The 24,416-nt window shown below is 36.7% G+C and overlaps 1 protein-coding gene across 2 annotated transcripts; it reads right to left on the bottom strand.

The window, feature by feature from the left end:
* Positions 1 to 45: 45 nt before the first annotated feature.
* LOC118440240 (BMP and activin membrane-bound inhibitor homolog) lies at positions 46 to 24,380 on the bottom strand. Of its 2 annotated transcripts, XM_035862981.2 has the most exons (4): positions 24,250 to 24,380; positions 23,051 to 23,197; positions 1,566 to 1,838; positions 46 to 1,158 (listed from the first exon to the last, which is right to left on the bottom strand). In XM_035862981.2, the coding sequence occupies exons 2-4, from the start codon at positions 23,187 to 23,189 to the stop codon at positions 905 to 907; spliced, it is 666 nt and encodes a 221-aa protein (XP_035718874.1). In that variant the 5' UTR covers positions 23,190 to 23,197; positions 24,250 to 24,380; the 3' UTR covers positions 46 to 904. The 2 variants fall into 2 exon arrangements, with proteins under 2 accessions (XP_035718874.1, XP_035718873.1); XM_035862980.2 differs by lacking the exon at positions 24,250 to 24,380 and having other exon boundaries at positions 23,051 to 23,667.
* Positions 24,381 to 24,416: the final 36 nt, after the last annotated feature.

The following is a 24,416-nucleotide window of genomic DNA, read 5'->3' as shown; positions in this document are numbered from 1 at the left end:
AAAAAAAGAAAAAAGAAAAAAGATCAAATAAATAGAGATGCAGTATTGAAAAAAACCTTCCGTTATATTTTCCTAAAATTCTTTTATATCGAGTTATCCCTCGCGAGTCGTATGTACCACAAAGTAGACTTGCGATAAAGGTCGAATAACTTTACACAATAATATTAAGTCATACTATCACAATATAAATGTTTATATGGAATACATTTAGAAGTGTGCGATAAATACGCGCTGGACGATCAACGATCGAACGTTGCAAAAATGCCAGTATGTTCATGGAGTAGTTTTTTTTTTTCGGCAATCATTCGTTTGTTTTCTCCCTTACATCATATTTTCTATCTTTTACATAACAAGGCACAGTCGTAACATTACACGTCATCGCTTTTTCGTCGTACATTGCGATGTTATTGATTTCTGCTTAGAGAAAGATCGAGCTTTCCAGAATAATCTCGATCGTATTAGCTTGCATTATATCTCTTGCACGATGATTATTAAGATATTAAAGATAGCTAATCAATAGCGAAGTAAAATACAAATAAATCTATTTACAAGTTGTCGTTTAACGCTACTAAAAAGGTGCGTTACAATATGTAACTTACACATTGCCATCTTTCACTCTCTCACACATTCTCTCTCTCTCTCTCTCTCTCTCTTTCTCTTATCTATTTTATAAAATAATCGCCTCCGTCGGCGTATTCATATAAAAAATGCGACGATAAGTGCGCGAGTAACGGGTCAATCATAATTTACAATTAAAAAGACGCTTCCCTCGAAGGATTCACAGCCAAGTAGAGCCAGGACAGCTCGCTAGCTTCTTACGTATGTAGTCTTAATTAATTACTCGCTAGGACGCGATTTATAAAGAAGTGTCTTTGGATCGCAAGTTCATTAATTATTTTCTTATTTAAACAAGAGGCACTTTTGCTGGTCCCAGTAATGGCGGCCCGTTATCTGCCGTTCTATGACCTCCGAGTTTGTCGCCTTGCAGAGGTATTGGCTGAAGCAATCTGATCGCAAGACTAGCCAAGACCAAGAGAGCGATTAAGCCACATATTGGAACGGCTATCGTCGCGGTTTTGAACCAGCTATCCGACGACTGACTTCCGTGTCCGGTTGGTTGTACTGGTCCTAGGTACGCACGTTGCTCGTCCAGTAATACTAAAAAAGAAAAAAAAAAGAAACAAGAAAAAAAGATCCCATAATCTTATTATTTGTATTTACTTATAACGAATAAATAGAAAAAAATAGACGAGCGAGTAATGTCGGGATAAATGATAAAAGCCATCTGAACCTTTAACGTAAACGTTAAAAATGCAAACAAATTAAATATAATCACGAATGAGTCACAAAACCGATACGTTTGACGCCAAATGGATTAGCTGTTAAATTATTACGTCAGCTTTTCTCTTTAAGCTCGTATTTATCGTCTATTAGATAATCAATTCTATTCCTACAAACAGTGGAACTTTAGAAAATAATTGAATCTTTGATATCTCTATAAATTTTATATGTAAGAGAGAAAGTGGCTTCGCGATGTAATAATCAGAATGAGAGAACGAACTAACCTTGAAGAGTCTTGTTTAGTCTGTTTCTCATCGCAGGGCTGTCTACGTGATTGCAGAGATCCTGCTCGCAACAAATGAATCCCGTAGGACATTGTTGTTCTTTGAAACTCTTGTCGAGACAACCGCTGTAAGCATTATGTTCCGTCCTTGATAAGGATGAACCAACATTCGAAGGTAATTCGGTGAAACAACCTCTACCGCGACACATATATCCTTGTGGCACACAATCTGGTTGATTACAATAACAACGAACCTCGCCTGCGTCAGATAATTCTGTAAATAAAATATTTTTATTTTATATGTAGAAATACATTTATGATAATACGACGAATAAACGTGTATGTTCTAACATATATAAAAGTATAAATATTTGAAAGCAAAAGAAAATAATTATAAATGAACGACGTGTTGTTAACAAAATGAAAAATGTAACTTTCGTAGAGGTTCGAAAGAAGAGAGGTAATAAGATCAACAGAGACAATTTTCCATCTCGGTGTTTCTCGATCAACGTATCACGTAGAGAACGTTTTCAATTCGTTAACTCGACTCGATTCGTAAATCAGTTAGAATCTCTGGAAAGGATCCGAAGGAAAAACAGGCGGTACACGCGGTACATCCGCGGTAACCGCGTGCTCGACGTAAAATAAATATACAAGCGTTCGCGTACCCTCTACCTTTCTCTCTTTCTCCTTCTCTTTCTGAAGCGTGTTAATGAGAAGGAGGAGAGCTTGCGAAATAAACACGGAGACGCGGAACAGTCCGCGTCCGATGACTAAACCCACACGAGTGTCTTTTTATTTATTATGATAATAACGCAAGGCCATCTTTTTTCACGACTTTTATAATCTCTCATTCTTCCTCTTCTTTCTTGTTTACTTTTCTCTCTCGAACGAGTTTCTATCGCTAATAAGCCAAGAGACGTTCTCTCGAGCGTTCCCTTCTTATCCCTGCTCCTTCTCCGCTCTTCCCTACCCTTTCGTCGACGTGGTCCAGCTCATCGTGGAATAAAAAACGCTAAAACAGCCGAGTCACAAAAGAAAGAGCAAAGTAGAGAGAATATATGGAGAAAGGCATGCGGGGCGGTCTCGTCGTTGCGTGCCTTCGTTCTCTCTTTCTCTTTCTTTCTTTCTCTCTCTCCCTCCCTCCTTCTCCTACTCCCACTCTCTCTCTCTCTCTCTTTCTCTCTCTCTCTCGCTTGTTTCTCCACGGATGCTCACTCTCGGAGGCTCTCACGAGTCTCTCTCAGAAGAGGCTTTGAGCTGAAGAGACTCGGTGTTTGTATATGTGGACCCCGAAGGATTTTGCGCGTGTATATGCGCGCGCTCGCGCGCGTCTTTAAAATAAAAAGAAGAAAAAAGGGTTAGCAGCGGGAGGTCGAGAGGGCCGAGCAAAAGAGAGATACGACCGACAAGTCCAAGCCCGAGGAAGGCCCGTCCGAAAACAAACAGACTGCTTCGTGGGGCCGTTCGTTATGCGCCCATGGCATATTAATTATTTCCCGATAAGCTGTCCTCCTTCCTTTTCTCTTTTCTCTCTCTCTCTCTCTCTCTCTCTCTCTCTCTCTTTCTCTCTCTCTCTCTCTTTTTCCGTCTTTCTTCCTCTATCCTCTTCCATTCTATCCTTTACTTTTCTATCCTCTCCTTCGTATGCTTCTTGCCTGCCTCTGCGTCTTTGAAACAGCCGGACGCGCATTATGCGAGAAATGCACGCGGTCAATGCGAAAGGGAAAGAGGTTGCGTCGATATTTTCGGATCGGCACAATCGGCCGCTCCACATCTAAAAGATGAAAAACGACGAATCGAGATTTGGAATATAGTCATAACCAGCAGTCGCATGAGAACCTCCTTCTTTGGGATTTAAAATTTATTTTTATACGTCAACTTGCCCCAACAAAATCGTCCTCTCTTTCTCTTTGGAAAAAGTATTTTCTGCTAATGACGCTTCTTCGGAAGCGTAATTCAAATCAGCGGCGTAACACGCCCTCTGGAGATAATGAGTCGCACGTTTCAAACGTGGATATGGTCGCAACCAAGAGAGAGAAAGAGAGAGGAAAAAGTTAGGAAGAGAGGAACAGAGAGGACTTGGGATGACGAAGAGAGGATGGAGGATTCGAAGCGGAGAATAATCAACGTGAGGCAAAAAATTCGGTACGCTTTCGATACGCTCGAGGGACGTTCCTTTCATATGTTTTATGCTCGTAAAACTGTCCTCTCTTATACACCCCTCTCCCACCCTTCCTATTCCTCTTCATAATGCATCGACAAACATTAAATCTATTCGTTCGTTCGATCGATCAAACTTTTCAATTTCTTCTCGACTGATTCTAAAGAACTTGTAAACGGCAATGGTGTCCGTCAGAATGAATTTAATTTTAATGAATGATTATACAATTTTTTATTCTCTTTTTTAAATATTTTTGAGAATATCGTCTAAAACGAAAGAAAATTGTGAAATATTTTAATCGCCGTAGAAGTTTATCACCTTTGTCGATGATCTTTGTAGCGTTCGATCCTATGACTGGTACGATGATCCAGCATAGAACTCAACGCGAGCTACGCGGGAGAGTTTGAGAGCGAGAGAAAGAGCCTGGAGGACGGGAACTCGATTTGAACGAGCTCCGTTGTACATGCAATTAGAAGAGCGACGACCTACGTACGATATGCGTGTGTACGTATGCATGTATCTTTTGCTACATATGTATGTGTACGTACGCGCGATATGTAATACTCGCAACTCTGGCAGAGGCCGGACGAAGGAACGAGCATCGGGAACGATAAAACTAATGAGTCTCTCTCTCTCTCTCTCTCTCTCTCTCTTCCTCACTATATGCCTGAGGATACAAGGCTCTCTCTTCCTTTCTCTCCACATATCTCTCTCTCTCTCTCTCTCTTTCTCTTACTCTCTCTTTGAACTCCCATAAATAAGCGTATCTACATAAGACGTTTCGTAAATTCACGTGATTGCGTAATTTCTCATACATACATTTTATAAGAAAGATAATAACGTTAGAAATGATTTCACACTGTATAACTTTTGTTTAGAATCTAAGATGATCATCATTGGGACGTGCAATCTTTTCTTTGTCCCATTTGCATCGTAAAATATTACTTTTTAATGAGATTATTTACTCATTATTTATTTCGACCTTTGCAATCGTTATTATAATACAGACAACGTGATATTTCAATGAAAGAAAGAAGCGATTTTTTTTTCTCTTTATATCGAAGTCGAATTATTTTCGTTTGAGTCAAGAGTGGACGTGGTTCAGGAGCTTTGTATCTTGTTTTCTTAATTAGTTCATTAGGGGCGAGAGATACGATAGATGGAAAGAAAGAGAAAAAGTGAGATACAGAGATTACTTCGCGAATGTTTCTGCGTATATACTGATACAAACAGAGAGAAAGAGAAAGAGAGAGAGAGAGAGAGAGAGAGAGAGAAAGAAAGAATTAAGGGTTCTTTTTCAGGGTTCTCATTCCTCTTCGCTTCCGTCACGCGCAATGGGTCTTTGTTCGATCGTCGCCAAAGATACGATCTCTTGGAAACGAGTGAAGAGACGCCGAGCTCGATCCGATCCGATCGTTTTAATTGTACGAACGTATATGCGATCTTCCTTTTTATCCCTCTTTTTTACTCTTTCTCTCTCTCTCTCTCTCTCTCTCTCTCTCTCTCTCTTCCTCCCTTTCTGTCAATTTTTCTCGTTTATTAAAACAACTTGGCACTTGGCCAGTACCGTACGACATAGCCAGCATTTTCTTGGAAAAGTATATACGAGTCGAATTCAACGAGCTGCAGCAACCGAGACGAATAATGAATCGGATTAATAAAAGACTCGTCCATGTCCCCTGAGAATTCTTCAAGATGATAGTGCAACAAAGTCGAATCAAGAGAAATTACGTTAATATGAACATTTTCTCAACTTGTTCATATTTCACAGAAATAAAAATTAATTTCATACGTGTAGACATAAGTATATATATATACTTATGTATGAGAGAGAGAGAGAGAGAGAGAGAAAGAGAGAATTGAATTCGCTTGATTAATAGTATGACGTTTATAGACAGAAGGCGTTATCGAGAGAAAGTAAAAAAAGTGCAGACACGAATCGTGTGATTACGATCGTTGGTTCGCGAGACACCTGTTCGACGTACCTGCACGCAAGAACGAAAGCCTTACGATGCAGGACGGTGAATAACTTTAAAAGAAAAGTTCGAGGAAACGATGGCTGCAAGTGCATAAAATACATAAATGACAGGAAACTAATGTCATATACATATATATATATATATATATATATATATATATATATATATATATATAAATATAATAAATATTAACGATAGTAATTGTAAAGAAATAATCTAATAATAATATTGCGTAAAGTTATTTAAAGAATCCTTTTTCTTAAAGACAAAGAACAAAAAAAAGAAAAAAGAAAATATACCTGTGAAAAGAAAACAGTCAAAATCGAGACGAGAATGATTAAGAGAGGATGAGTATGCATTTCTAATGTGCTTTGGATGGTTATCGTAACAGAGTAGCCGCTAAAATAAATCATACGGGGGAAGGGGGGATATGTCAGGGTAAAGAAAGGAGTGTCGAGGTTCCGGAAAGTCGTTGGAATTGCTAAGCTCGCCGTCGAGAATAAAAAAGTTAGCTGCGTTGATTGTCTGATCGATAAAAAGTTACTCGAAGAAAGGATTGATGGTTATTACATGATACTAAAGACAAAGAGATTGGAAGACTCTAAAAATGCGTTAATCCAAGTCAAAATGTACTCTTTACACGGTTAAATAAATAGATCATTATTATTAAAGTGATCTATATAAAGAGACATTTCGTATGGTAAATAAAATGACGAGATAGAGATTTGAAATAAATTATGTGACTTATCCCGTATAGTTAACGATCGTCCATCTGTCTCTCAATCTACTATACGAATATTATAATATTGAGATCGTATAAAATGAAGGTACATGTTCGTAAGGTACCGATCACATCGGCAAGATTGTAGCGAGTAGTCTCGAGAATAATGATTGCAAATAAGAAGGGACAACGGCAACGTGGAATTAATAATCCACTTCGACGAGACAGTGCGAGAGGGAGAGAGAGAGAGAGAGAGAGATAAAAAGAAAAAAGAAAAAAAGAAAAAAGAGAAGAAACGATCAATTCCACTTAATATACTCGAAGGGTAACACGAAAGAGTGCGATATAATTTTGTACTCTCGTCTGTTCTACGCTACAAATCGTGAATAAAATGAGCAGCAGCAGCAGACAAGCCGAACCAAAGTAGTCACGAAAAATAATGATCGGTAGTAAAAGGAGAACTGGGTAGCCCACGAATTTGAGAAAGGAATGGATGAGTCCTCTTAAAAATCAGAGAGGTCTGTCTTGCTGCTGTTCCTGCCTTTTGTAAGCTCCGCAGGAGGCCTACCAAAGTTTTATCATGCCTACGGATATTTTGAAGCTTCTTAAAGAAAAAGAAAAAGGAAAAGAAAGGAGAAAAGAAAAGAAAAAGAATAGAGTTATTAAGAGGTATGTATAGTTGAACAGTAGAAACCAACCATAAGGTCTTTTGAACGATAAAATGTCTCCGCGTTGGTAAACGATACTCCGTAATAACACGCATAACATTATTTTCAAGAATGACGTTCGGGCGAGCCGAAGAATAAACCTTTAATTAAACGATGATTTATACGTGATTATCTTGAAACAAACTGAAACCAACGAATTTATAAACATACATTCTTTATGACCGTGAAACCTCTTCATAGCGTTTTTCGTATTGCGTGATCGAGACTCGTTAGTGGATTGTGAAATTAATTTCATGGACTGTAATCGACATATTCATTTTCTTAACGTAATGAAGTAGATAAAATAGTAAATATGGCGATAGTTATGTTTATAGTTATTTCACGTGCACGATACTCTTTAACTCGTTTTAACTAAATGATTTTTTGTTTTTTTTTTCTTTTCTTTTTTTTCTAACATTTAACGTCAAGTTAAAAAAGATATATCAATGAATAAAGTAGTCGAAAAATTTTTCGATCCTCTTTGGATAAATATAACGCGAATGCAAAGTAAAGGAGATGGTCCTGGACGACAAGTGCGCCCACGTACGTATAATGTCTCGGTTGCTTTCGATTCTTCGTCTTTTTTTTTTCTTTTTTTTTTGGATGGTCGAAAGCCGGTCTTTGCTCAGTGGTTCGTCTTCAATAAAGGTTTTGTTCTTTCTGTTTGGACTCCGTTGAAATTTTGTGCCCTCGACTGGATTCCATCGACGGCAGGGAAAGAGAGATGGAGTTGAAGAAAAGGGCCGATTAGGTCCTTTTATTTACACTGACACGAGAGAAATCAATCCACTCGAGGCGAATCCATCTTCCTTTCTCACGCGATTTATCTCAGAGAAGTCACATGGATATTTCCTCCGCGTTCCTTCTCTTCTTTTTCTTCATTTGAGTTGAGTTTTGATTAGGAATAATAAAAGAAATGTATTTAAAAGTCTGATATAACTTCGAAAGAAAAAAGGAAAATGATCGAAGGCATTGGCAAAGACAACGGAACGATCCCTTAACTCTTAAAGATTGCGAAACGCAAGGCGACAATATTGTAAAATATTTCGCACGATGCCAAAGCGAGTTTCTATCTATACGTGTGTACGTATTTTTAGGAAAGTTCTTCGAAAGCGCAAGATCTCCGCCAGCGAGCAAGCGTTCAACGCTTGACGGAAAAAATGATTTATCTAGCGGCAAATCTGCAAGGACATTTATATTCCGCGTTGAAGCAGCAACGCGTTGACCGTTAAATACGATGTTGGCCTTAAATTTTTCTTTTACGAATTTTTTTAAGCCAGTTGTCTCTAGCAAAGATTATTTTTCATTTTGCTCCAACTATTCATCGAATGGTGAGAGCGTTGACGCGAGAAAAACCATGAAAATTTATCGATATTGTCAAGTGTGCTATACGTACGCTGTATAAAAGGAAACCGCTTTTACTGTGCCACTCCTATATTACGTTGAGTAATTCGATTATAAATCTAACTTTACAGATACGAAACATCGGCTATCGAGAAGTCCGATTTATTTCTAGGTACTCGGCCGTCAAATTGTTTCATTATTCGAAGAAAAATGATAAACTCGCTTTGTTACTTTCAATTTCTTGAAAAATCTCTTCGATTCCATTGTTGTCCGTTTAAAAGAATTCATATTTATTATTACAATATTTATTTCACGTATATCCTTACGGAATTTCTTGAATGGATGGCTTAAAAGAGTTGTCTTCGACCTTCAAATTCTTCATGGAAATTTTGAAAAATGTCATATTTTTTTTTACAGAAAACAAATTCTTGTAGGAGTAAGAGAAATTACCCGAGAGTTAAACTTAGCACAGGTATACCTGAGGGGAACATGAAAATATCTCGACGAAAGATCGTACTTCTGCGTTTCGGCTAATTTTCCTTTCACAAAGGGACGCACAATCCGAAAGCTGTATTTGCGTTGGGACCTGTAACTATCAACTACGAGCACCCGGCTATTAAGGATTGTAGGGTAGACGAAAGAGGAGAGGAAGAGAGTAAAGGAGGGCGGGTCGACTATGCGGGGTGGCAATTAGCAAGAACAATAGGTATCTTGGGCCATTCTTTCTGGGAAGTAGGTGGGTCCTTTTTGGGCCCTTTTGCTCTCTCCCTCTCTCTCTCTCTCTCCCTCTTCTTCTCTGTCTTACCTTCCGTAGACTCAGGTATATATTACAGGGACCCACCGACCGAATATGGTATATGTATAGCCGGTTCTCTAAATACACGAGGTCCTGAAGATTTCGATGCTAGAAGACAGGTTCCTGATGTTTCCGAGCTCTCAGAACCCCATGATTAGCCCTACTTAACTCGGCAAGCATGAACGAGTATACTACGCCATCGGCAAGTAAAAGGTATTCTCATCAATTATATGCAATTGCCAAATTGCTGCAAATTACACGTGTGACTTTGTTTATTTTTTCTTCTTCTTCTTCTTCTTCCTTGTCGGACCATACGCGGTCCCTTTATGACGAGAGGATTCGAAATGATCGACGAAATTCGATCAAAAAATATCGTCGACTCATCCACCTTCTTCGGCATGAGAAATAATTTCGGTTAAGGGTTCGAACGTACTTTGCTAATGAACTCGAGCATGCTGGTAGATCAAAGTAACGTGACTAAACTTTTTCGTTCCTCGTTGCATATCCTTGTACGTATTCATCCTTCGTTCTTCATTTAAAATTCGTAGAATTAATTATGAAAGTTCAATACAAATATTGTATGTTTTCTTTTTTATATGCAAATGACCAGTCATTCGAAATTAATTAGACACGTCATATTCTTATTATAATACCTTGCCAAATGGAAATTGATGGGGTTGACATTGCTACCAAGATCGATCGATCAAGATCCAAATCGTACGACGATTCGTCGTTCATTTCTAGTATAAAAAAAAAAAAAAAAAAAAAAAAAAAAGAAAAGAAAAGAAAAGAAAATCAAGTCGAAGAGTTCTTCAGCGAAGTTTTGCTACCTGACGTGATGTCAGGTAAACGAACTGCTCGCTCGAACGGACTTGGAGATGCCGAAAAAGAACGTAACTCGCCCTGAGCTCCAGTGACGTAACTGTGAGATCACGAGAGGAGACAAGGGTACTCTTTCTCTCTCTCTTTCTCTGTGCTTTTATATTGGCACCGATGCCGACGGCTGTTGCTGTGGTACTTTGAGAAATGCACCGTGAAGTATGGAATTTTAATTAAATACAAAGGATCGATCGTACTTTCCGAGCATGTGCGTTTGTCTCTCTCTCTCTCTCTCTCTCTCTCTCTCTGGTGGAACGATCGCATCTTATTTACTTTATTTTCGATGCGAGTGTTTTTTCAAATGTATAGAGAAAGGGGAACAGACAAAGCGCATATTTCAATTTTACAAGATCAGCATCAGATGAAAAATCAGGTGAAGATCCATTAATATATTTTTTTCTATTCGAATATGCATTATTTATATACTTGCTTTTTTTACTCTGCTTAAATTTATCTTGTCATATTTTTCTATGTATTCCTTCTTTTCTATCTATATATCTTTCTTGTATTACATATTTGCGCTCATGAGAAATAACGTTTTAATCAGATCATATTCTCTGTCTTTTTCCTTTTTGATCTCACAAGAAAGATTTGCGACAAACGGTGAATGCGTTACGACACCAAAAGGCAAATTGCAATTTGTGTGCACCCAACCGCGCAAGATTAGCCGTACGAGCTTAGAATAAAACACACCCGTATGCGTATATATACGTACATATATGATCTCCCGAAGAGAGGACAAATATGTTTCCCCTCTCTTTTTCTCTTTCCTCTTTGTATAGAATCACGCGTGCCTACGTTTATACAGAAGCACGATCGAACCTGGCAATGATTGCGCGTAACGAATAATCACGACATTGACGATAAAAATATTGATCGACGAGGCCTTTCATTATTTATCCTTGTGTGTCCTTTATTAATGCGTGCACATACGCATCGTACGTTCAGAGAGAAATAATTATAGCATTTGAGAGAGTATCCCCACCACTCTTTTCATTTTCCAACGTTTTCCTTATTTTTAAAATATTTCATCTTACTCTAATGAATTCTTTTTTATCATTAATTGATTCTAATTCATCGAATACGACAATGATCCTTATGATATAGTAATTAACTCTTCTATCGTATTAACTAAACGTTTTTTGTTCTAGGAGATTTTAATAATTTTATGACATAGATTGTTATATCGTAAATATCGTTATATAAATATTATACAGATGGATAAGATAAACGTATTAAAGGATTATTACTTGGGTCATAAGAGTGAGCCAAGATTAAAAAGATAATACGATGTGTGTAACGCAAAGATCAATTATTGTGCTCTCTATGAAAAGGTCGCCGATTGTTTTTCACGCTGGATGTTTACCACGTTACATAATAAAACAATGCCCGCTTCGAGATAACGATACGACCTGCATAATAGTAACGCGATCCTTAACGTAGCCTACTTTTATGCCTCGGTGAATTGAATATCTCAGCACTTCTCGCTCTAAAAATATGTCTCAGCGAATGTGCTAAATTCCAAAGCTCGATTTACATTCAATCAACGACGAAGAAGAAGAATGTCGTCGATCGATCCGTTTACTCAAGTTCGATTCTTAATCGTGTGGATTACGATGAAAAATTTGTATATTTAATCTACACCGTGAAAGAGATACGTAAACTATATCAGCCGTCGTTAAATCGATACATTATGCGAACGAGGAAGAAATATAGAAAATTTTACTTCAATCTACGTATATGTTGGAATTTTCAAAGAAAAAAATTTTTATAAAATTTCCAAACGAACATTTTTAAAGTTAATACGATCTATGGGATTAATTCTTCGATCGAGAGATCGATCTGTCGCTAATCGAGCTAGAAGTGAACTTATTTATAGAAACTGTTTCGTGAAAATATAATCGATTCTACGAATGGAGCGTGGCGTCTTTTATTAATAGAAAACTCACGATGACTAACTCATAGAGGATGTGGAAAAGTTACATTAAGCATCGCTAATTATTGCTCGCTGAACGAAACCTTAGCAATACTTAATCGCTAAGCTGTCAATGATTAAGTCATTTCATCCTGATATCTCTGAGTAATGGATACGTAGGTATGCATATAGGGTGGATGTGTGTGTGTGTGTATGTGTCTATATGAATCGATCGATCGTCGTACAAATATAAATTAATTTTTCGACCACACATAGTGACTTTAAAGAATTTATTCCGAAGAAACGTTCATAAATTAGCTCTTCTACGAATGTTTCGAGAAATAAATATTCTTTGCTTTCACTTTTCGTGATTCTTGGACGGCTCCATTAGAAATAAAGATCATTAGCATAAGTAAATTTTACTGAAGAGCATGAAAAAAAAAAAAAAGAAAAAGAAAAAGAAAACAAAAGGAATGCACTGTTTAACGTTTAGGTTGCGACCTAATTGATGTGGCTTTCCATATGAGATATGAAAGGAAAGCCGTCTTATAAATTTTTCATAGATTATACAGTAGCGTATATTCGTTCTCCATAATTATCACGATGTCAGCAGTGAAATGCATATATAAAAACAAGTTAATGCGTACTTGGAAATCGTGGCGTAATTTGAAAATTAAGTGTTGCAAGATTATCGAATATTTTTGTATTTCGCGTAGATAAACGGTGTAGTTGAATGATTTTAATTTCTGACAACAGAAAAAAAATGAAACAAAAGAAATGATCTTTGAAATATTCTTTGTTAATAATCATAACTCATTTCGTAACATAATTCATTTCGTAGCTTGACATTTCATAGCATCGATATTAATAGACAAGTGAATCATGCTACGAAAGAAGGTGAAGGTGATTCCCTTAAGCGTTCCTTTCCCTTAGTAATAGGATGAAAGAGAGAAAAAGTGATAGAAAGAAGGAGAGAGGGAGAACTTCGGTTATCTGAATGGGAGACTCTGTAGTACCTACAAGAAAAATGAGTAATACCTAACGAGGAAGCTTGAAAGTCCGGTCAATCGATCCAGTAGTGATCGTAGCCATTATTGGAAACTACACTGCTAAAACGTGATCCCGATTGGTGTCACGATCCCACAGTAAGTGTGAGATCTCTGTCCGATTGTTGCAGTAACGTTAAGCAGACATTTGCATAGCTCTATCATCGTGAAACATTTTCTCATCGACTCCAGCTAATGCATCGGATCTTGCAACGGAGAAAACTTAATTAATGATTGCGAGAAATCTTTTTCTACCATCTTAAGCATTATACAAATTATTTTGCAACTTCTTCTACATATAGGACAACTTTGAAAGAAGTGATAATTAATCGAAAAAGAAATCATTCGATCGACTTATTAATTACTTAGTTATTAAAACAACTTTGGCACATCGATTGCATCATATTTCGAATGAAATCAAAACTAAGAAATCACTAGGTAGACCGATCTATGATTGGTCCAATTAAAAATCATTCTAATTCCTATGAATTTTTATTCCTTATAGAGAGAAGGATATAAAAGAAGGAAAAAAAAAGAAAATAGAAAGAATGACATCGTATCATCAAGTAAAATCGAAAAAATCTTCTCAATGACGATAAACAGATAAATGGTAAGATGATTCGCGAAAGTGTAAAAGAGATGAAACGCGAACGAAGCGGAGGAGGATGAGGAGGAGTAGGAAGAGGAGAGGGGGTGGGGTGGGGGGAAGGGGAGGAGGAATAGATAGAAGAAACCACGTTCGCGGGAGCCAGTTCATTTGAATTCGACGCATCTTGGCTCACGCGTATGCATACATGCATACCGCAGCGCTCGCGTGCGTGCATGCGTGCCTGTGCGCTGCAACATGTCGCATACGAAGCATTGTCATTAACATAACGCGCGAGTTAAGTGCCAGTCCGGAATATAGTACGGTTAACACGCCTCTCGTTGGAGTAACGATCTCTCGACGAAAATCAGGGGCCTTTCGATGATCTACGATCGATAATCGATGATGATAAATAAAAATTGGAGAGAAAGGGGGAGAGATGATGGGATAATAAAAAAAAGTATATTCTTATGCGGACATGTTTTCTTATGGCACTCTTTATGTCTCTTCTACGTTGACGTCAAAGTTGGCGCATAAAAATTATCTAAAAAAGTACATTTCATTTTTCATATAAGCAATTTTTTCCATAATAAAAGATGTTGCGCAAAAATTATCTGCCATTATTGTCTCGTTTTAAGCCATTGGAAATAATGACGGTAATGCTTGCCGAGAATTGTATTGCGATATTTTGCATGGTCCGAGAGGATCATATATGAGGTACGTGTCATGCATTATCGATGAAAGAAGTCTTAGACCGCCACCCCCTTGGCGCCATTGACGTCGTTAATTCCATATGTGTGCTTGCTCCTACGATAAAGTATTCCGTGCGAACGATATGAATTGAGAAGAAGAAGAAGAAGAAGTACTTATGTTGGTTGGATTAAAGAGAGAGAGAGAGAGAGAGAGAGAGAGAGAGAGAGAGAGAGAGAAATTCATGTAAAGTATTACAATGACGACGAATATGATCAAAAGATAAAAAGAATGAATTATTGAAATATTTTTATAAAATCGATTCGCCTTTAGCGATAATAAAATGCTGAATTACTCGTTATTATCGATTGAATTTTTTAGCTCAACATTCGTGATGGAAATTTCCGTAAACTCTCGAGAAACAAGAATCTGACGTATGTACGTATATCGGTCAGTGAATTTATCTGTTAAAAAAGGGGGTAAGAGTCCAAGAGAAATTGTAGATCGAACAAAGAACAAAAAATCCCTTCTCTCTCTTCCTGTTGGATCTTTTCTCGAAAGAAAATTTCCACGTGAATATTTATCTTATATTTATTATATTTTCACTTAATATAGGTAAGCATATGAGCTTGACGAGAGAAAACATAGGAATGGAAAGGATTTCAAGATTTCGCGACACAAATTCCACGTTGAAACATCTAAAATTACATTCACGCATTTCAACTTGCTCGCCGTTCGTGTTCGAACATCTTCGAGTTAATGCAAATCGATTGGCTTCTTCTTTGGAATAAAAAATCGTCGCGTTAAAACCGCTCTTCTTTTGGCGGATCTCGTTAAACGACCTTGAAATGTTAATTCTGCCTAGGTCGTTGAAGCATCGTTTGAGTACGTCCGATGGTTAGAACAAAAAAGAAAGAAGATGATCATGATGACGAGAGAAAGAGAGAGAGAGAGAGAGAGAGAGAGAGAGGTAGAAGGAGAAGCTGTCACCGAGCCAGGAAAATGAAATTCTCACTCGGGCAGTTAACTTTAGATCGACGAAACGACGATCTAAGAAGCTTGTACATACACGCGACATATCGTCGCGTCGAGTTTGCGTTAGCGCCCCTGCCTACTGCTGCTGAGCGGAGTCACGAGCGTAGCATATTAATTTCGTTAACACGTGTTAACTGGAAAGGGACTAATTAATCACATGATGGTGCTCGATCGATCGATGCCTTGATAAAGATCTCTCATTTTCTCATTATCTATCGAGGAATTGTATAATAAAGTTCTCATACGTTGAAGATAAGAAATGTTAATTTTTAATAACATCGTCGAGATAATATTCACAAAAATGTGTATTCATTATTAATCAAAGAAAAAATGTTACTTGGACGTGGAAACGAAATCTTTTCTTTCGTTCCGTCTTTTCATCTTTTTGTTTTGTTTTGTTTGTTTTTATAAATTAAGATCAATCGAAATTAAGATCGATCGATCGATCAATCGAAAGACTTTTTATCTTCGATGTATAAATAAACATTAGAAAGGAGACACGTTAGAGAGCGGAGATGAAGCGTTAACGGTCATACCACAACGACGCGACGAGATATGCACGCCAGTCTATCTACGTGTCCATTCGGCCACCGTATTGTTGGAGCAAGCTGCTCGATGCACGGAATTACAACGAGTTCGATACGACGGGCAATGCGTTTTAAGGAGAGCCGCGTGGTTATATTTGTCTCGCTCTCGTGAAAATATGTCGGTGGCCTTTGAAAAGTAGCCACGGGAAAACCATTCGATGTTTTCTCTATTTTTATTTCTATCTTTTACTCCTAGAAAGACGATCTTCGACGCATCGTCGTTCGACTTTATGATTGTCTGAATATTAATAAAAGTGATTAAAGAGAGAGAGAGAGAGAGAGAGAGAGAGAGAGAGAGAAAAGAAATACTGTCAGGTCAAAATTATACGGCGGCTTATGCAAAATCAGCTCGTATTTTTAATAATTAATGCCGATATCACAGTTGAATTAATGATAATAATGTCTAACTTTCTTATCGAGAGGTTAACATATGCATTTTATTATAATACGATACGATTTCTATTTCATTTATATTCATTTATATTCTTTACAATACCTTTTTCAATAATAATGGTAAAGGTCAGCTGCTCGGTGTATGTTAATGATTAGACATAAAATCGTATTAACTATCTTCAAGATAATTATTCCTAGGAATTGACCGCAACTAAGAAAAAATAATGATAAAGCTAGTTTTCTTTTACCATTGCAATTGTAAATCGAAAGTATTATTAGTCCATAGTGTTGTAGCCTATTTAAGATTTACGATATATAAATATATATATGTATATGTATGATATAAATTATTATACTTATCTTTTAAGCTCGAGAATTTTTTTACGAAGATACGACGATTGATTGATAATATAAAATAAATTTCAGTTATAATTATATATTCTTATACATAAATGTAAATGTTTGTGCATCTTATCTTTTACTATTAGCCAATCATTAGTTTTATAAATACTATATAACTATTTTACATTAGTCACCTACTTACATAATCGTCATTCGAATCTCTATTATGGTAGAAAAATCCAAGTTCTTTATATTTACTTTAAAGTAGGAGTACAACGTAGATTTCGTTTTTTCCTTTAAAAAGAAAAAGAAAAAGAGAGAGAGAGAGAGAGAGAGAGAGAGAGAAAAGAAAAGGATAGAAGGATAGAAATAGAAAAAGAAGTAAGATCATAGTAATTCCGAATGATTTACGAACGTTTAAAGAAACGACATGGCAAAGCTCTCTCGGATAGTTAAATGGTAGAGGCACAGACATCGTGAAACGAAGGAAACGATTGACATCTACGTGATCGCAATCGTAAAGGTATGAAGAAACTTCGCTTAGTAGTCGACATCTTCCGTGGCGCGTAATCGCGTCGTTAAAAGCGCGCCTTTGGGCTCGGCACGTCGAGCGTGCTCGGACTTTTGCACAATTCTAAATGGAAATGATATTGCGAATGGAAGGGAAAGCTCCATTGATTATTAACTTCGATCGACGAAACGAGCCATTGTTTTCCTTCGCAATCATTGCTCGCTAGATTATAAACTGTTTGTACGTACGAAAAAAGAAAAAAAAAAAAAGAAAGAAAAAAGGAAGAAAAAAAAAAGAAAGAAAGAAAGAACAAAATAAAATAAAAAAAGAAAACTTACTATCTATACTTGAAATAGTATCTCTATCTAGAAATGATATACAATTAAATGTTAATACGCTTTCCCTTGCGATAAAATGAATTGCTTTCGTAATATATCGGATTACATACATCGAATAATATTTCCATTCATTTGGAATACAAAATTGTATTAAAATAGTGCGGCATTGGGGAAAAAATTAAAACAAAAATTAGAATTATCTATTCTATTTACTGGAAGGCAAAAACAAAATGACATAATTTCTAGAAAAGTACTTGAGGTCGAAGGGTTAATGATCGGGTTCAACAGCGGCACTTATAACGGGTAACTCTCGAAAGAACGGAACGCGGACTTCTCGAAACGGAACGATGAAAAGCTAGTGAACTTTTACCTAATAGAGCTACCATTCGTGTTGTTACAGCTCAGCATATACATACACACACGCACATTTTGTGTGCGTGTGAAAGTGCAATGACGTTATGTGATGTGCGACAATTCTCTGTTGGTTGTTACTTCCGTATACCAGGATATTATACGGTATATTAGATAGTCATTAATAACTAATACTATTATGCACTATGCATATTGTTTAGAAATTATTTCTCAATAGAAATAAATAAATGACGATTTTGAGTAGAGATCTTATAAATATTATATGCATATATATATATATATATATATATATATATATATATCTATAGAAAAATATCGATTGCCTTCCTTAATTATACATTGATAATTTTATAAGTTGATACGATAGAATGCCATTTCGTGTACTTATTAAAGGAACTTTTTCACGCTTATTATAGAAAATCTATGATTATAGAGTCAGATCAGATCATTATATTATTATATGGAAAGATCTTACGTATTATTTTTTTTTTAGATAAAAACGCACATAACGAACGAAGTTTTTAACCATAGACTCCGTGACTTTATAACTTTTCTGTGATTAAAAGAACTCTAATCGAAGCCAGTCTCGAACGTCATAGAGATGTACATACATATGTACGTATCTGTGTGATCGTATAAATGGAGCTTTTTATCTAAATATTTCTTACCAAGAAGGATAATTAAAATAAAAATAATTTAAATGACTTTATCGTTCGAATAAAATGAGCTAATCACGTTAGTATTCGTTTGAATTATTTTTACAGTAAAAACGATGAATAATTTTTTATTTCAATTAGCGTACTTTTACCGTACGCTAGAGTGTTTAGAACGACGAAGCCGTTAACGAGCATCGTAATCTCTAATCCGAATCAAAGTGGAGAATCATTAAACGCGATACGAGCCATGTACGGCTCGTTGTTCCTTAATTGCGACGCGTCTATTTAAGAGAAGACGAAGAAGAACAAGAACGTCCTTCTACTGACATTATTTTGTGTACAAAAATATCATCTATTGGGTGTCCTTTGTGCGTATCAGAAACCTATGTGTATATACGTGTGATCACCGTTGATCTATTTCTCTTTCTTGCTTTCTCTGGTGATATCATAATACGACGCGTACGTATATAACGTAAATTAATTAGAATAAAATATTATCTAGAGACTGATGGTAATTAGCAAATAAATGTAATTGTTTTTGTTTACCATGACAGTCAATATCATTCCAAGTAATTATAAAATGATCAATTAATTATTCGCAGAGCATAAAGGAGTAAAATGGTCTATTAAAAGGGAAGATAAAATAAAAGAAAGGAAGATAATTAATGAAAAAAGAAAAGAAAGGAAAAAAATAAGAAAAAGTAAAAAATGAAGAAAAAAAGATAAAAAAAAAAAAAAAAGAAAGAAAGATAATAGTCTTATGGGCTGTAACTTATGCACGCTACTGTAACGCGGACACACGGACAAAGAGCCGCAACTCGTCACGCACCCGTGAACACTCGTGTGGCCGACAGGCGCCACCGGTGTATGGATGTGTGCGTGTATATTCCACTAGCGCCGTCGCCACGTAGGTGTGTACGCGTGTGCGTACGAGTCTAGACTACTCTCCTTGTCGCGCGAACAGGAGTATAGCAGCCGGCGGTCGGCAGTACACGCATGCGCCTCTGTGTGCGTGTGTGTGTGTGTGCGCGCGTTACTGGCTACGTAAGTTTCCAGCTGCTCTTTTAACAGCGAAATATATCCTGTGTGATGTATACGTAGAGAGGAGACGTATACGTGAGATGCCGGCGTTGCGTGCGCCATGTGTCGCGCGACTCTTAAAAGTATATACGTGCATGGATGCGCACGTTAACTTGAATGAACTCGCATTATTCGAAACTGTTGGAACACCTGAAAGGATCTACCAAGGTTTCTATCATCATTTTTAAGTAACAATATAATTTTATCATTTCTAACGTCGAATAATATAGAAATATTCTATCATTCGGAATTTGACATTTCGGATTTATCGAAATTACACAATCAAAATTAAATAGGTGAAGTTTAAAATGAATATTTGTTTATTCAATCCTTCCTCTATGTATTCATTGATATCACGTCGACTGTTAATTTGAATTTGTACATTCCCTCGAAGCATAAGCCATGCCATAGGAGAACCGATCGCACCCACTCGTAATTCCCGGAAAGGCGTCGATCACGAGCGTAGAACCGAGTCGTTTGGATAAGCAGCGATAAGGGGTTCGAGGGAGAGAGAGAGAGAGAGAGAGAGAGAGAGAGAGATACATTTTCTAATAAAAAGTCAGGATCCGAGAACGAGCTAGCTAGCTAGCTAGCTAGCTTGGTCTTGGCTCCGAGAAACTCTGTTGCTCGAGTGAAATCGTTCTGGTGATGTGCACGCGCACACAAACACACGAATTGCATTACGTTGCATTTACGGATACGATGTTAGTCGAACATAAAGAGGAGACTCGTTTGGCTACGTGCACATGCATACTTATACACACAGAGAAAGAGAGAGAGAGGACATACATGTTTTTTCAAGTACAATGCACAGAAAATGTTTTCGTCTTTCTCGAATATGCATATCTAACATAACACATATAAGTCTCGTGTGTGCACGCGTCAAACGTAATACAAACGTATACGTATATTATATTATGTACTCTGGTATTCACGCGCCTAGCTGGCGCCCGACATGCATAGTTTACAACGTCTCTTCCTAAAACTTACTATCGTGAGAACTCGTCAAATTTAAATATTTACTATTACTTCCGTTTCCCCTTCTCTTCTTCTTCTTCCTTTTCTACTTTCTTTTCTCCCTTTGATCCTTTTCCTCCTTTTTCCTTCTCATTCCGATATCTTACGCGTAAACGTACTCGTTAATAATACGTATATCTGCGTTCCATTACTTTTTTTTTTTCAATTAACAAAATTCAATGGCAATTTGCATTTGTTAATTAAACAAACTGATTATTTTTCTACGTTTTATTATCATTTGAACGCAACGGAGCTTTGTGCGATTAAAAACATAAGTTGGACGCTTAAGAACGGCGTTCGAGTACTTTTTGAAGCAGCTGTATATCCTTTACGATCTCTCTTCTTCTTTCTCGTCCTCTTTCTATCTGTCCTCTTTCTATCTCGAAACGTATTTATACGGAGTATCGCGGGCGCCACTTTGGTGGAAACGTAAATCCATCCATCGATCGTTCATCCCACGGATGGACGACGAGAGATCTCTCGCAAATGTTTTGCTAAACGTTCGAGTAAACGATTTTATTGTCAGATTCCCCCCCCCCCACCCCTCTCTCTCTCTTTCTCTCTTAATTCGAGAAAAAAAATCTCTTTCGGTGCTCGATCATATAAGAAAAAAGAAAAAAAAAAAAAAAAGAAAAAAGAAAAAAATTCAAATCACTCGAAATAATGTGCGCTTTAATTAGTCATGGGAAAGAATTAATTATTCCAAGCGTATAATTTTTTCCCCTCATTTTCTCTCTCCCATCCCCGCACACATACTAATACGTTGTTCTTTGAAAAAATAACAGCATAGTATCAGATAGCAAAAAATAACCTGGATTGTTTGATTCTCGGCGCCGAGTAGACCAGCCGTTCCAACAATTATTATTGTTCGCTTCGACGAGAATATGTAAAGTGTGTTCACGTTCCTTGTTTACGTATAAAGTACTATTTGGCAAATTTACCAATAGCTTTTTAAACTCATGTTATACTCTATATACATAAATACATATATATATATATATATATATGTGTATATTATAAATCGTAGGACGTCTTAAAAAATCAAAACTCTTTCAATTTTTAATTATCCCTATAATAAACCGCAATTTTGTCAATATTCCCGAGATTAAACTCTTTGAATCCATTTTTAAAATAAGTGCGGGAATACTTTTGGCAAGTATAGCAAAACAAAATCAAATAATTTGAAAAAATTTTATGGTCGATCTCGTGGATATTTCGATTCGGTGGATATTACGGGGAAACGTTATCCGCAAAAGTTTTCCACCCTTTTGCATTAACATCGAGGAGCGCCTATTTATATCTTGGCAATCGAATATCAGTAAAGAGCCAAAGTTCTCCTTGTAAATTCAAGCCATAAAGGCGACGAGGAGAAGAGGTAGGACGCGCCCATCTAGTCTCGCCTCCTTTTCGATCGAGCTTGTTTTCCAATCTTTTTAGAGTATATTATAGGTGTAAGATGTTTCAGAAAAAAAAAAAAACTTAATTTACGAAAAATAAGGATTCTATGAACATTTAATTCAATTCATTTCTAATATCGATTTCTTGATTTTGATCATTCGCAGAGATGATCTTGTACATCGTAGAAAACATTATTTTTATTTTATAATTACGAATTTTATCAATTCAGTTTTAATAAGACTAAAATCTGTATCGTTATCTTACTTATTAAGTTATTGAAATCATAATTAGTTGGAAATTTTTCATCTTTCACGTGCACGTATACACCATGATGCAGAACACGCGCTTAGGGTCGCACGTGCGCCCAAAGATACCAGAATAAACAAATCTCATTGGACGATACAACGAAAGCTTTAAGGGGGCCTCGGGATGAGTAATGCCGTTGACTTTCCCATAACAGTGTTTTCACACAATACAAAATACATAATGCATATTAAAATTATTTAAATCAAATTTACAAGTATTCAGATCAGGATTATCTATATAAAGGTTATGTACACACAATTGTTTTGAAAGATTTATATATTCCATTTTTCCTAAAAATTTTTACTAAAAACAAACATAATATTATCCATTCAATTCTTGGAGAGAGAAGACCGATATACAAAGACGTCGTATAATTTCACAATGAATCCTAAGTACTTTACGTCGATGAAAGAGAGAATGATAGAGAAAACAATACATACATCCTCCATCCTTTTTATTGTTCCAGAAATTGTAAATCTCTCTTGAGAGTGTTACACTGTTGACTGTCATAATCTAACTGCTTATAAAGTTACGTGAACAGCTTTTATATATAAAACTGTCGTAAGAATCGTAAATATATACATATATATATATATATAACTAATATCGTAATAGACAGCTTACCTTTATCGTCCGACGATTTTCCTTCATTTTCGGAAAGCGCATCATAATCGGTAGAATCGAAATCTATGGAGGTTCCATTGGTGTAAGCCAAGATGATGCTCGTTATCATGGCGATAGTTAAAAAGTCCCAGGACAACATGATTGGCACTTTGATACGAAGAATCACAATAATTTTATAATAATGATTAGAAAGAAACAAAAAGAGATAATGATAGCGAAAGAAATGAAAAGGAGAAGATTCGAATCGGGAAGAGGATTAAAAAGAAAAAGAAAGAAAATGATGATGATGATGATGATGATGATGATAATTTTGATTGGTTATTCTTATCCGAGCCACGTGGAATTTCTTCAATTTGATTGGATACTAAGGGAAAGAAGTGATAAAGAGTTGTAATAACGATCAAGTTTTATCACTGACGTCGTCGATTTAATGCCGACGAGTTGGGTGACGAAGAAATAAAGAAAGCAGTAAATGTAAAAGTACAATGATTTGTAAAATAAAATCAAGAAGAGAGAAAGAGAAAGATAGATAGAGAGAGAGAGAGGGGGAAGAGAGAGAGATGCGTTACGAAGACGTTCAGGAAGAACAGATTTCACGTCCGAACTCGGCGCGCTTCGACGGCCGACTGACGAATCTCCCTCTCTTCCCTTTCGACTTTGCTGTTCGAAAAGCGAATGCCGTCGCCGTCGGTCGGCTCGAAGCGAGTAAACGCAGCCGGCCTGCCTGCTTGCCTGCCTCTCTCGCGCACACAAGCACCAACCGTTCTGCCAAAGAAGAACGTTCGTTGCTTAGTTTTTAAAGCGAGAGCGAGTCCGCCTCTTGCTTTGCGATATAGTGCTTCTTCTTCGTTCCCTTGTGTCTGTGTATCTCGTCTATCGTCGTCGTCGTCGTCGTCGTCGTCGTCGTCGTCGTCGTCGTCGTCCTCGTCGTCGTCGTCGTCCTCGTCGTCCTCGTCGTCGCCGTCGTTCTCCTTGTACATTATACTAAATCGATGTCAATATTCTTTTCCAAACTATTTGAGGACACATATGTATATACATATACATATGTGTGTATATATATATATTTGATAACTGTTATCAATAAGTTCAGTACAAAATTGAACATGAGAAAAAAAGAAAAACTACAGAGAGGAGATTAGAAAATTTTTCATATCGAACGATGTAAATTTACTTATTTCATAGTTCAGGATACTTACGATATTTAAAATGATAATAGTTAATCGATCACTCTCTATATAAGTGTGTACACACATATCATAGAAAAGTGAGTAAATAAACAACTAGATCAACGTTCACCTCTCGTACTGTACACTCGCGTATCGTCGACGGGGCTCTGGCGAAGTAAAGTTTCTCCTTCTCTTTT

This window comes from Vespa mandarinia, chromosome 14, assembly GCF_050613455.1.
Source record: "Vespa mandarinia isolate Hongniang chromosome 14, ASM5061345v1, whole genome shotgun sequence".
NCBI lineage: Eukaryota > Metazoa > Arthropoda > Insecta > Hymenoptera > Vespidae > Vespa > Vespa mandarinia.
This window is presented reverse-complemented; position numbering and strand designations above follow the sequence as displayed.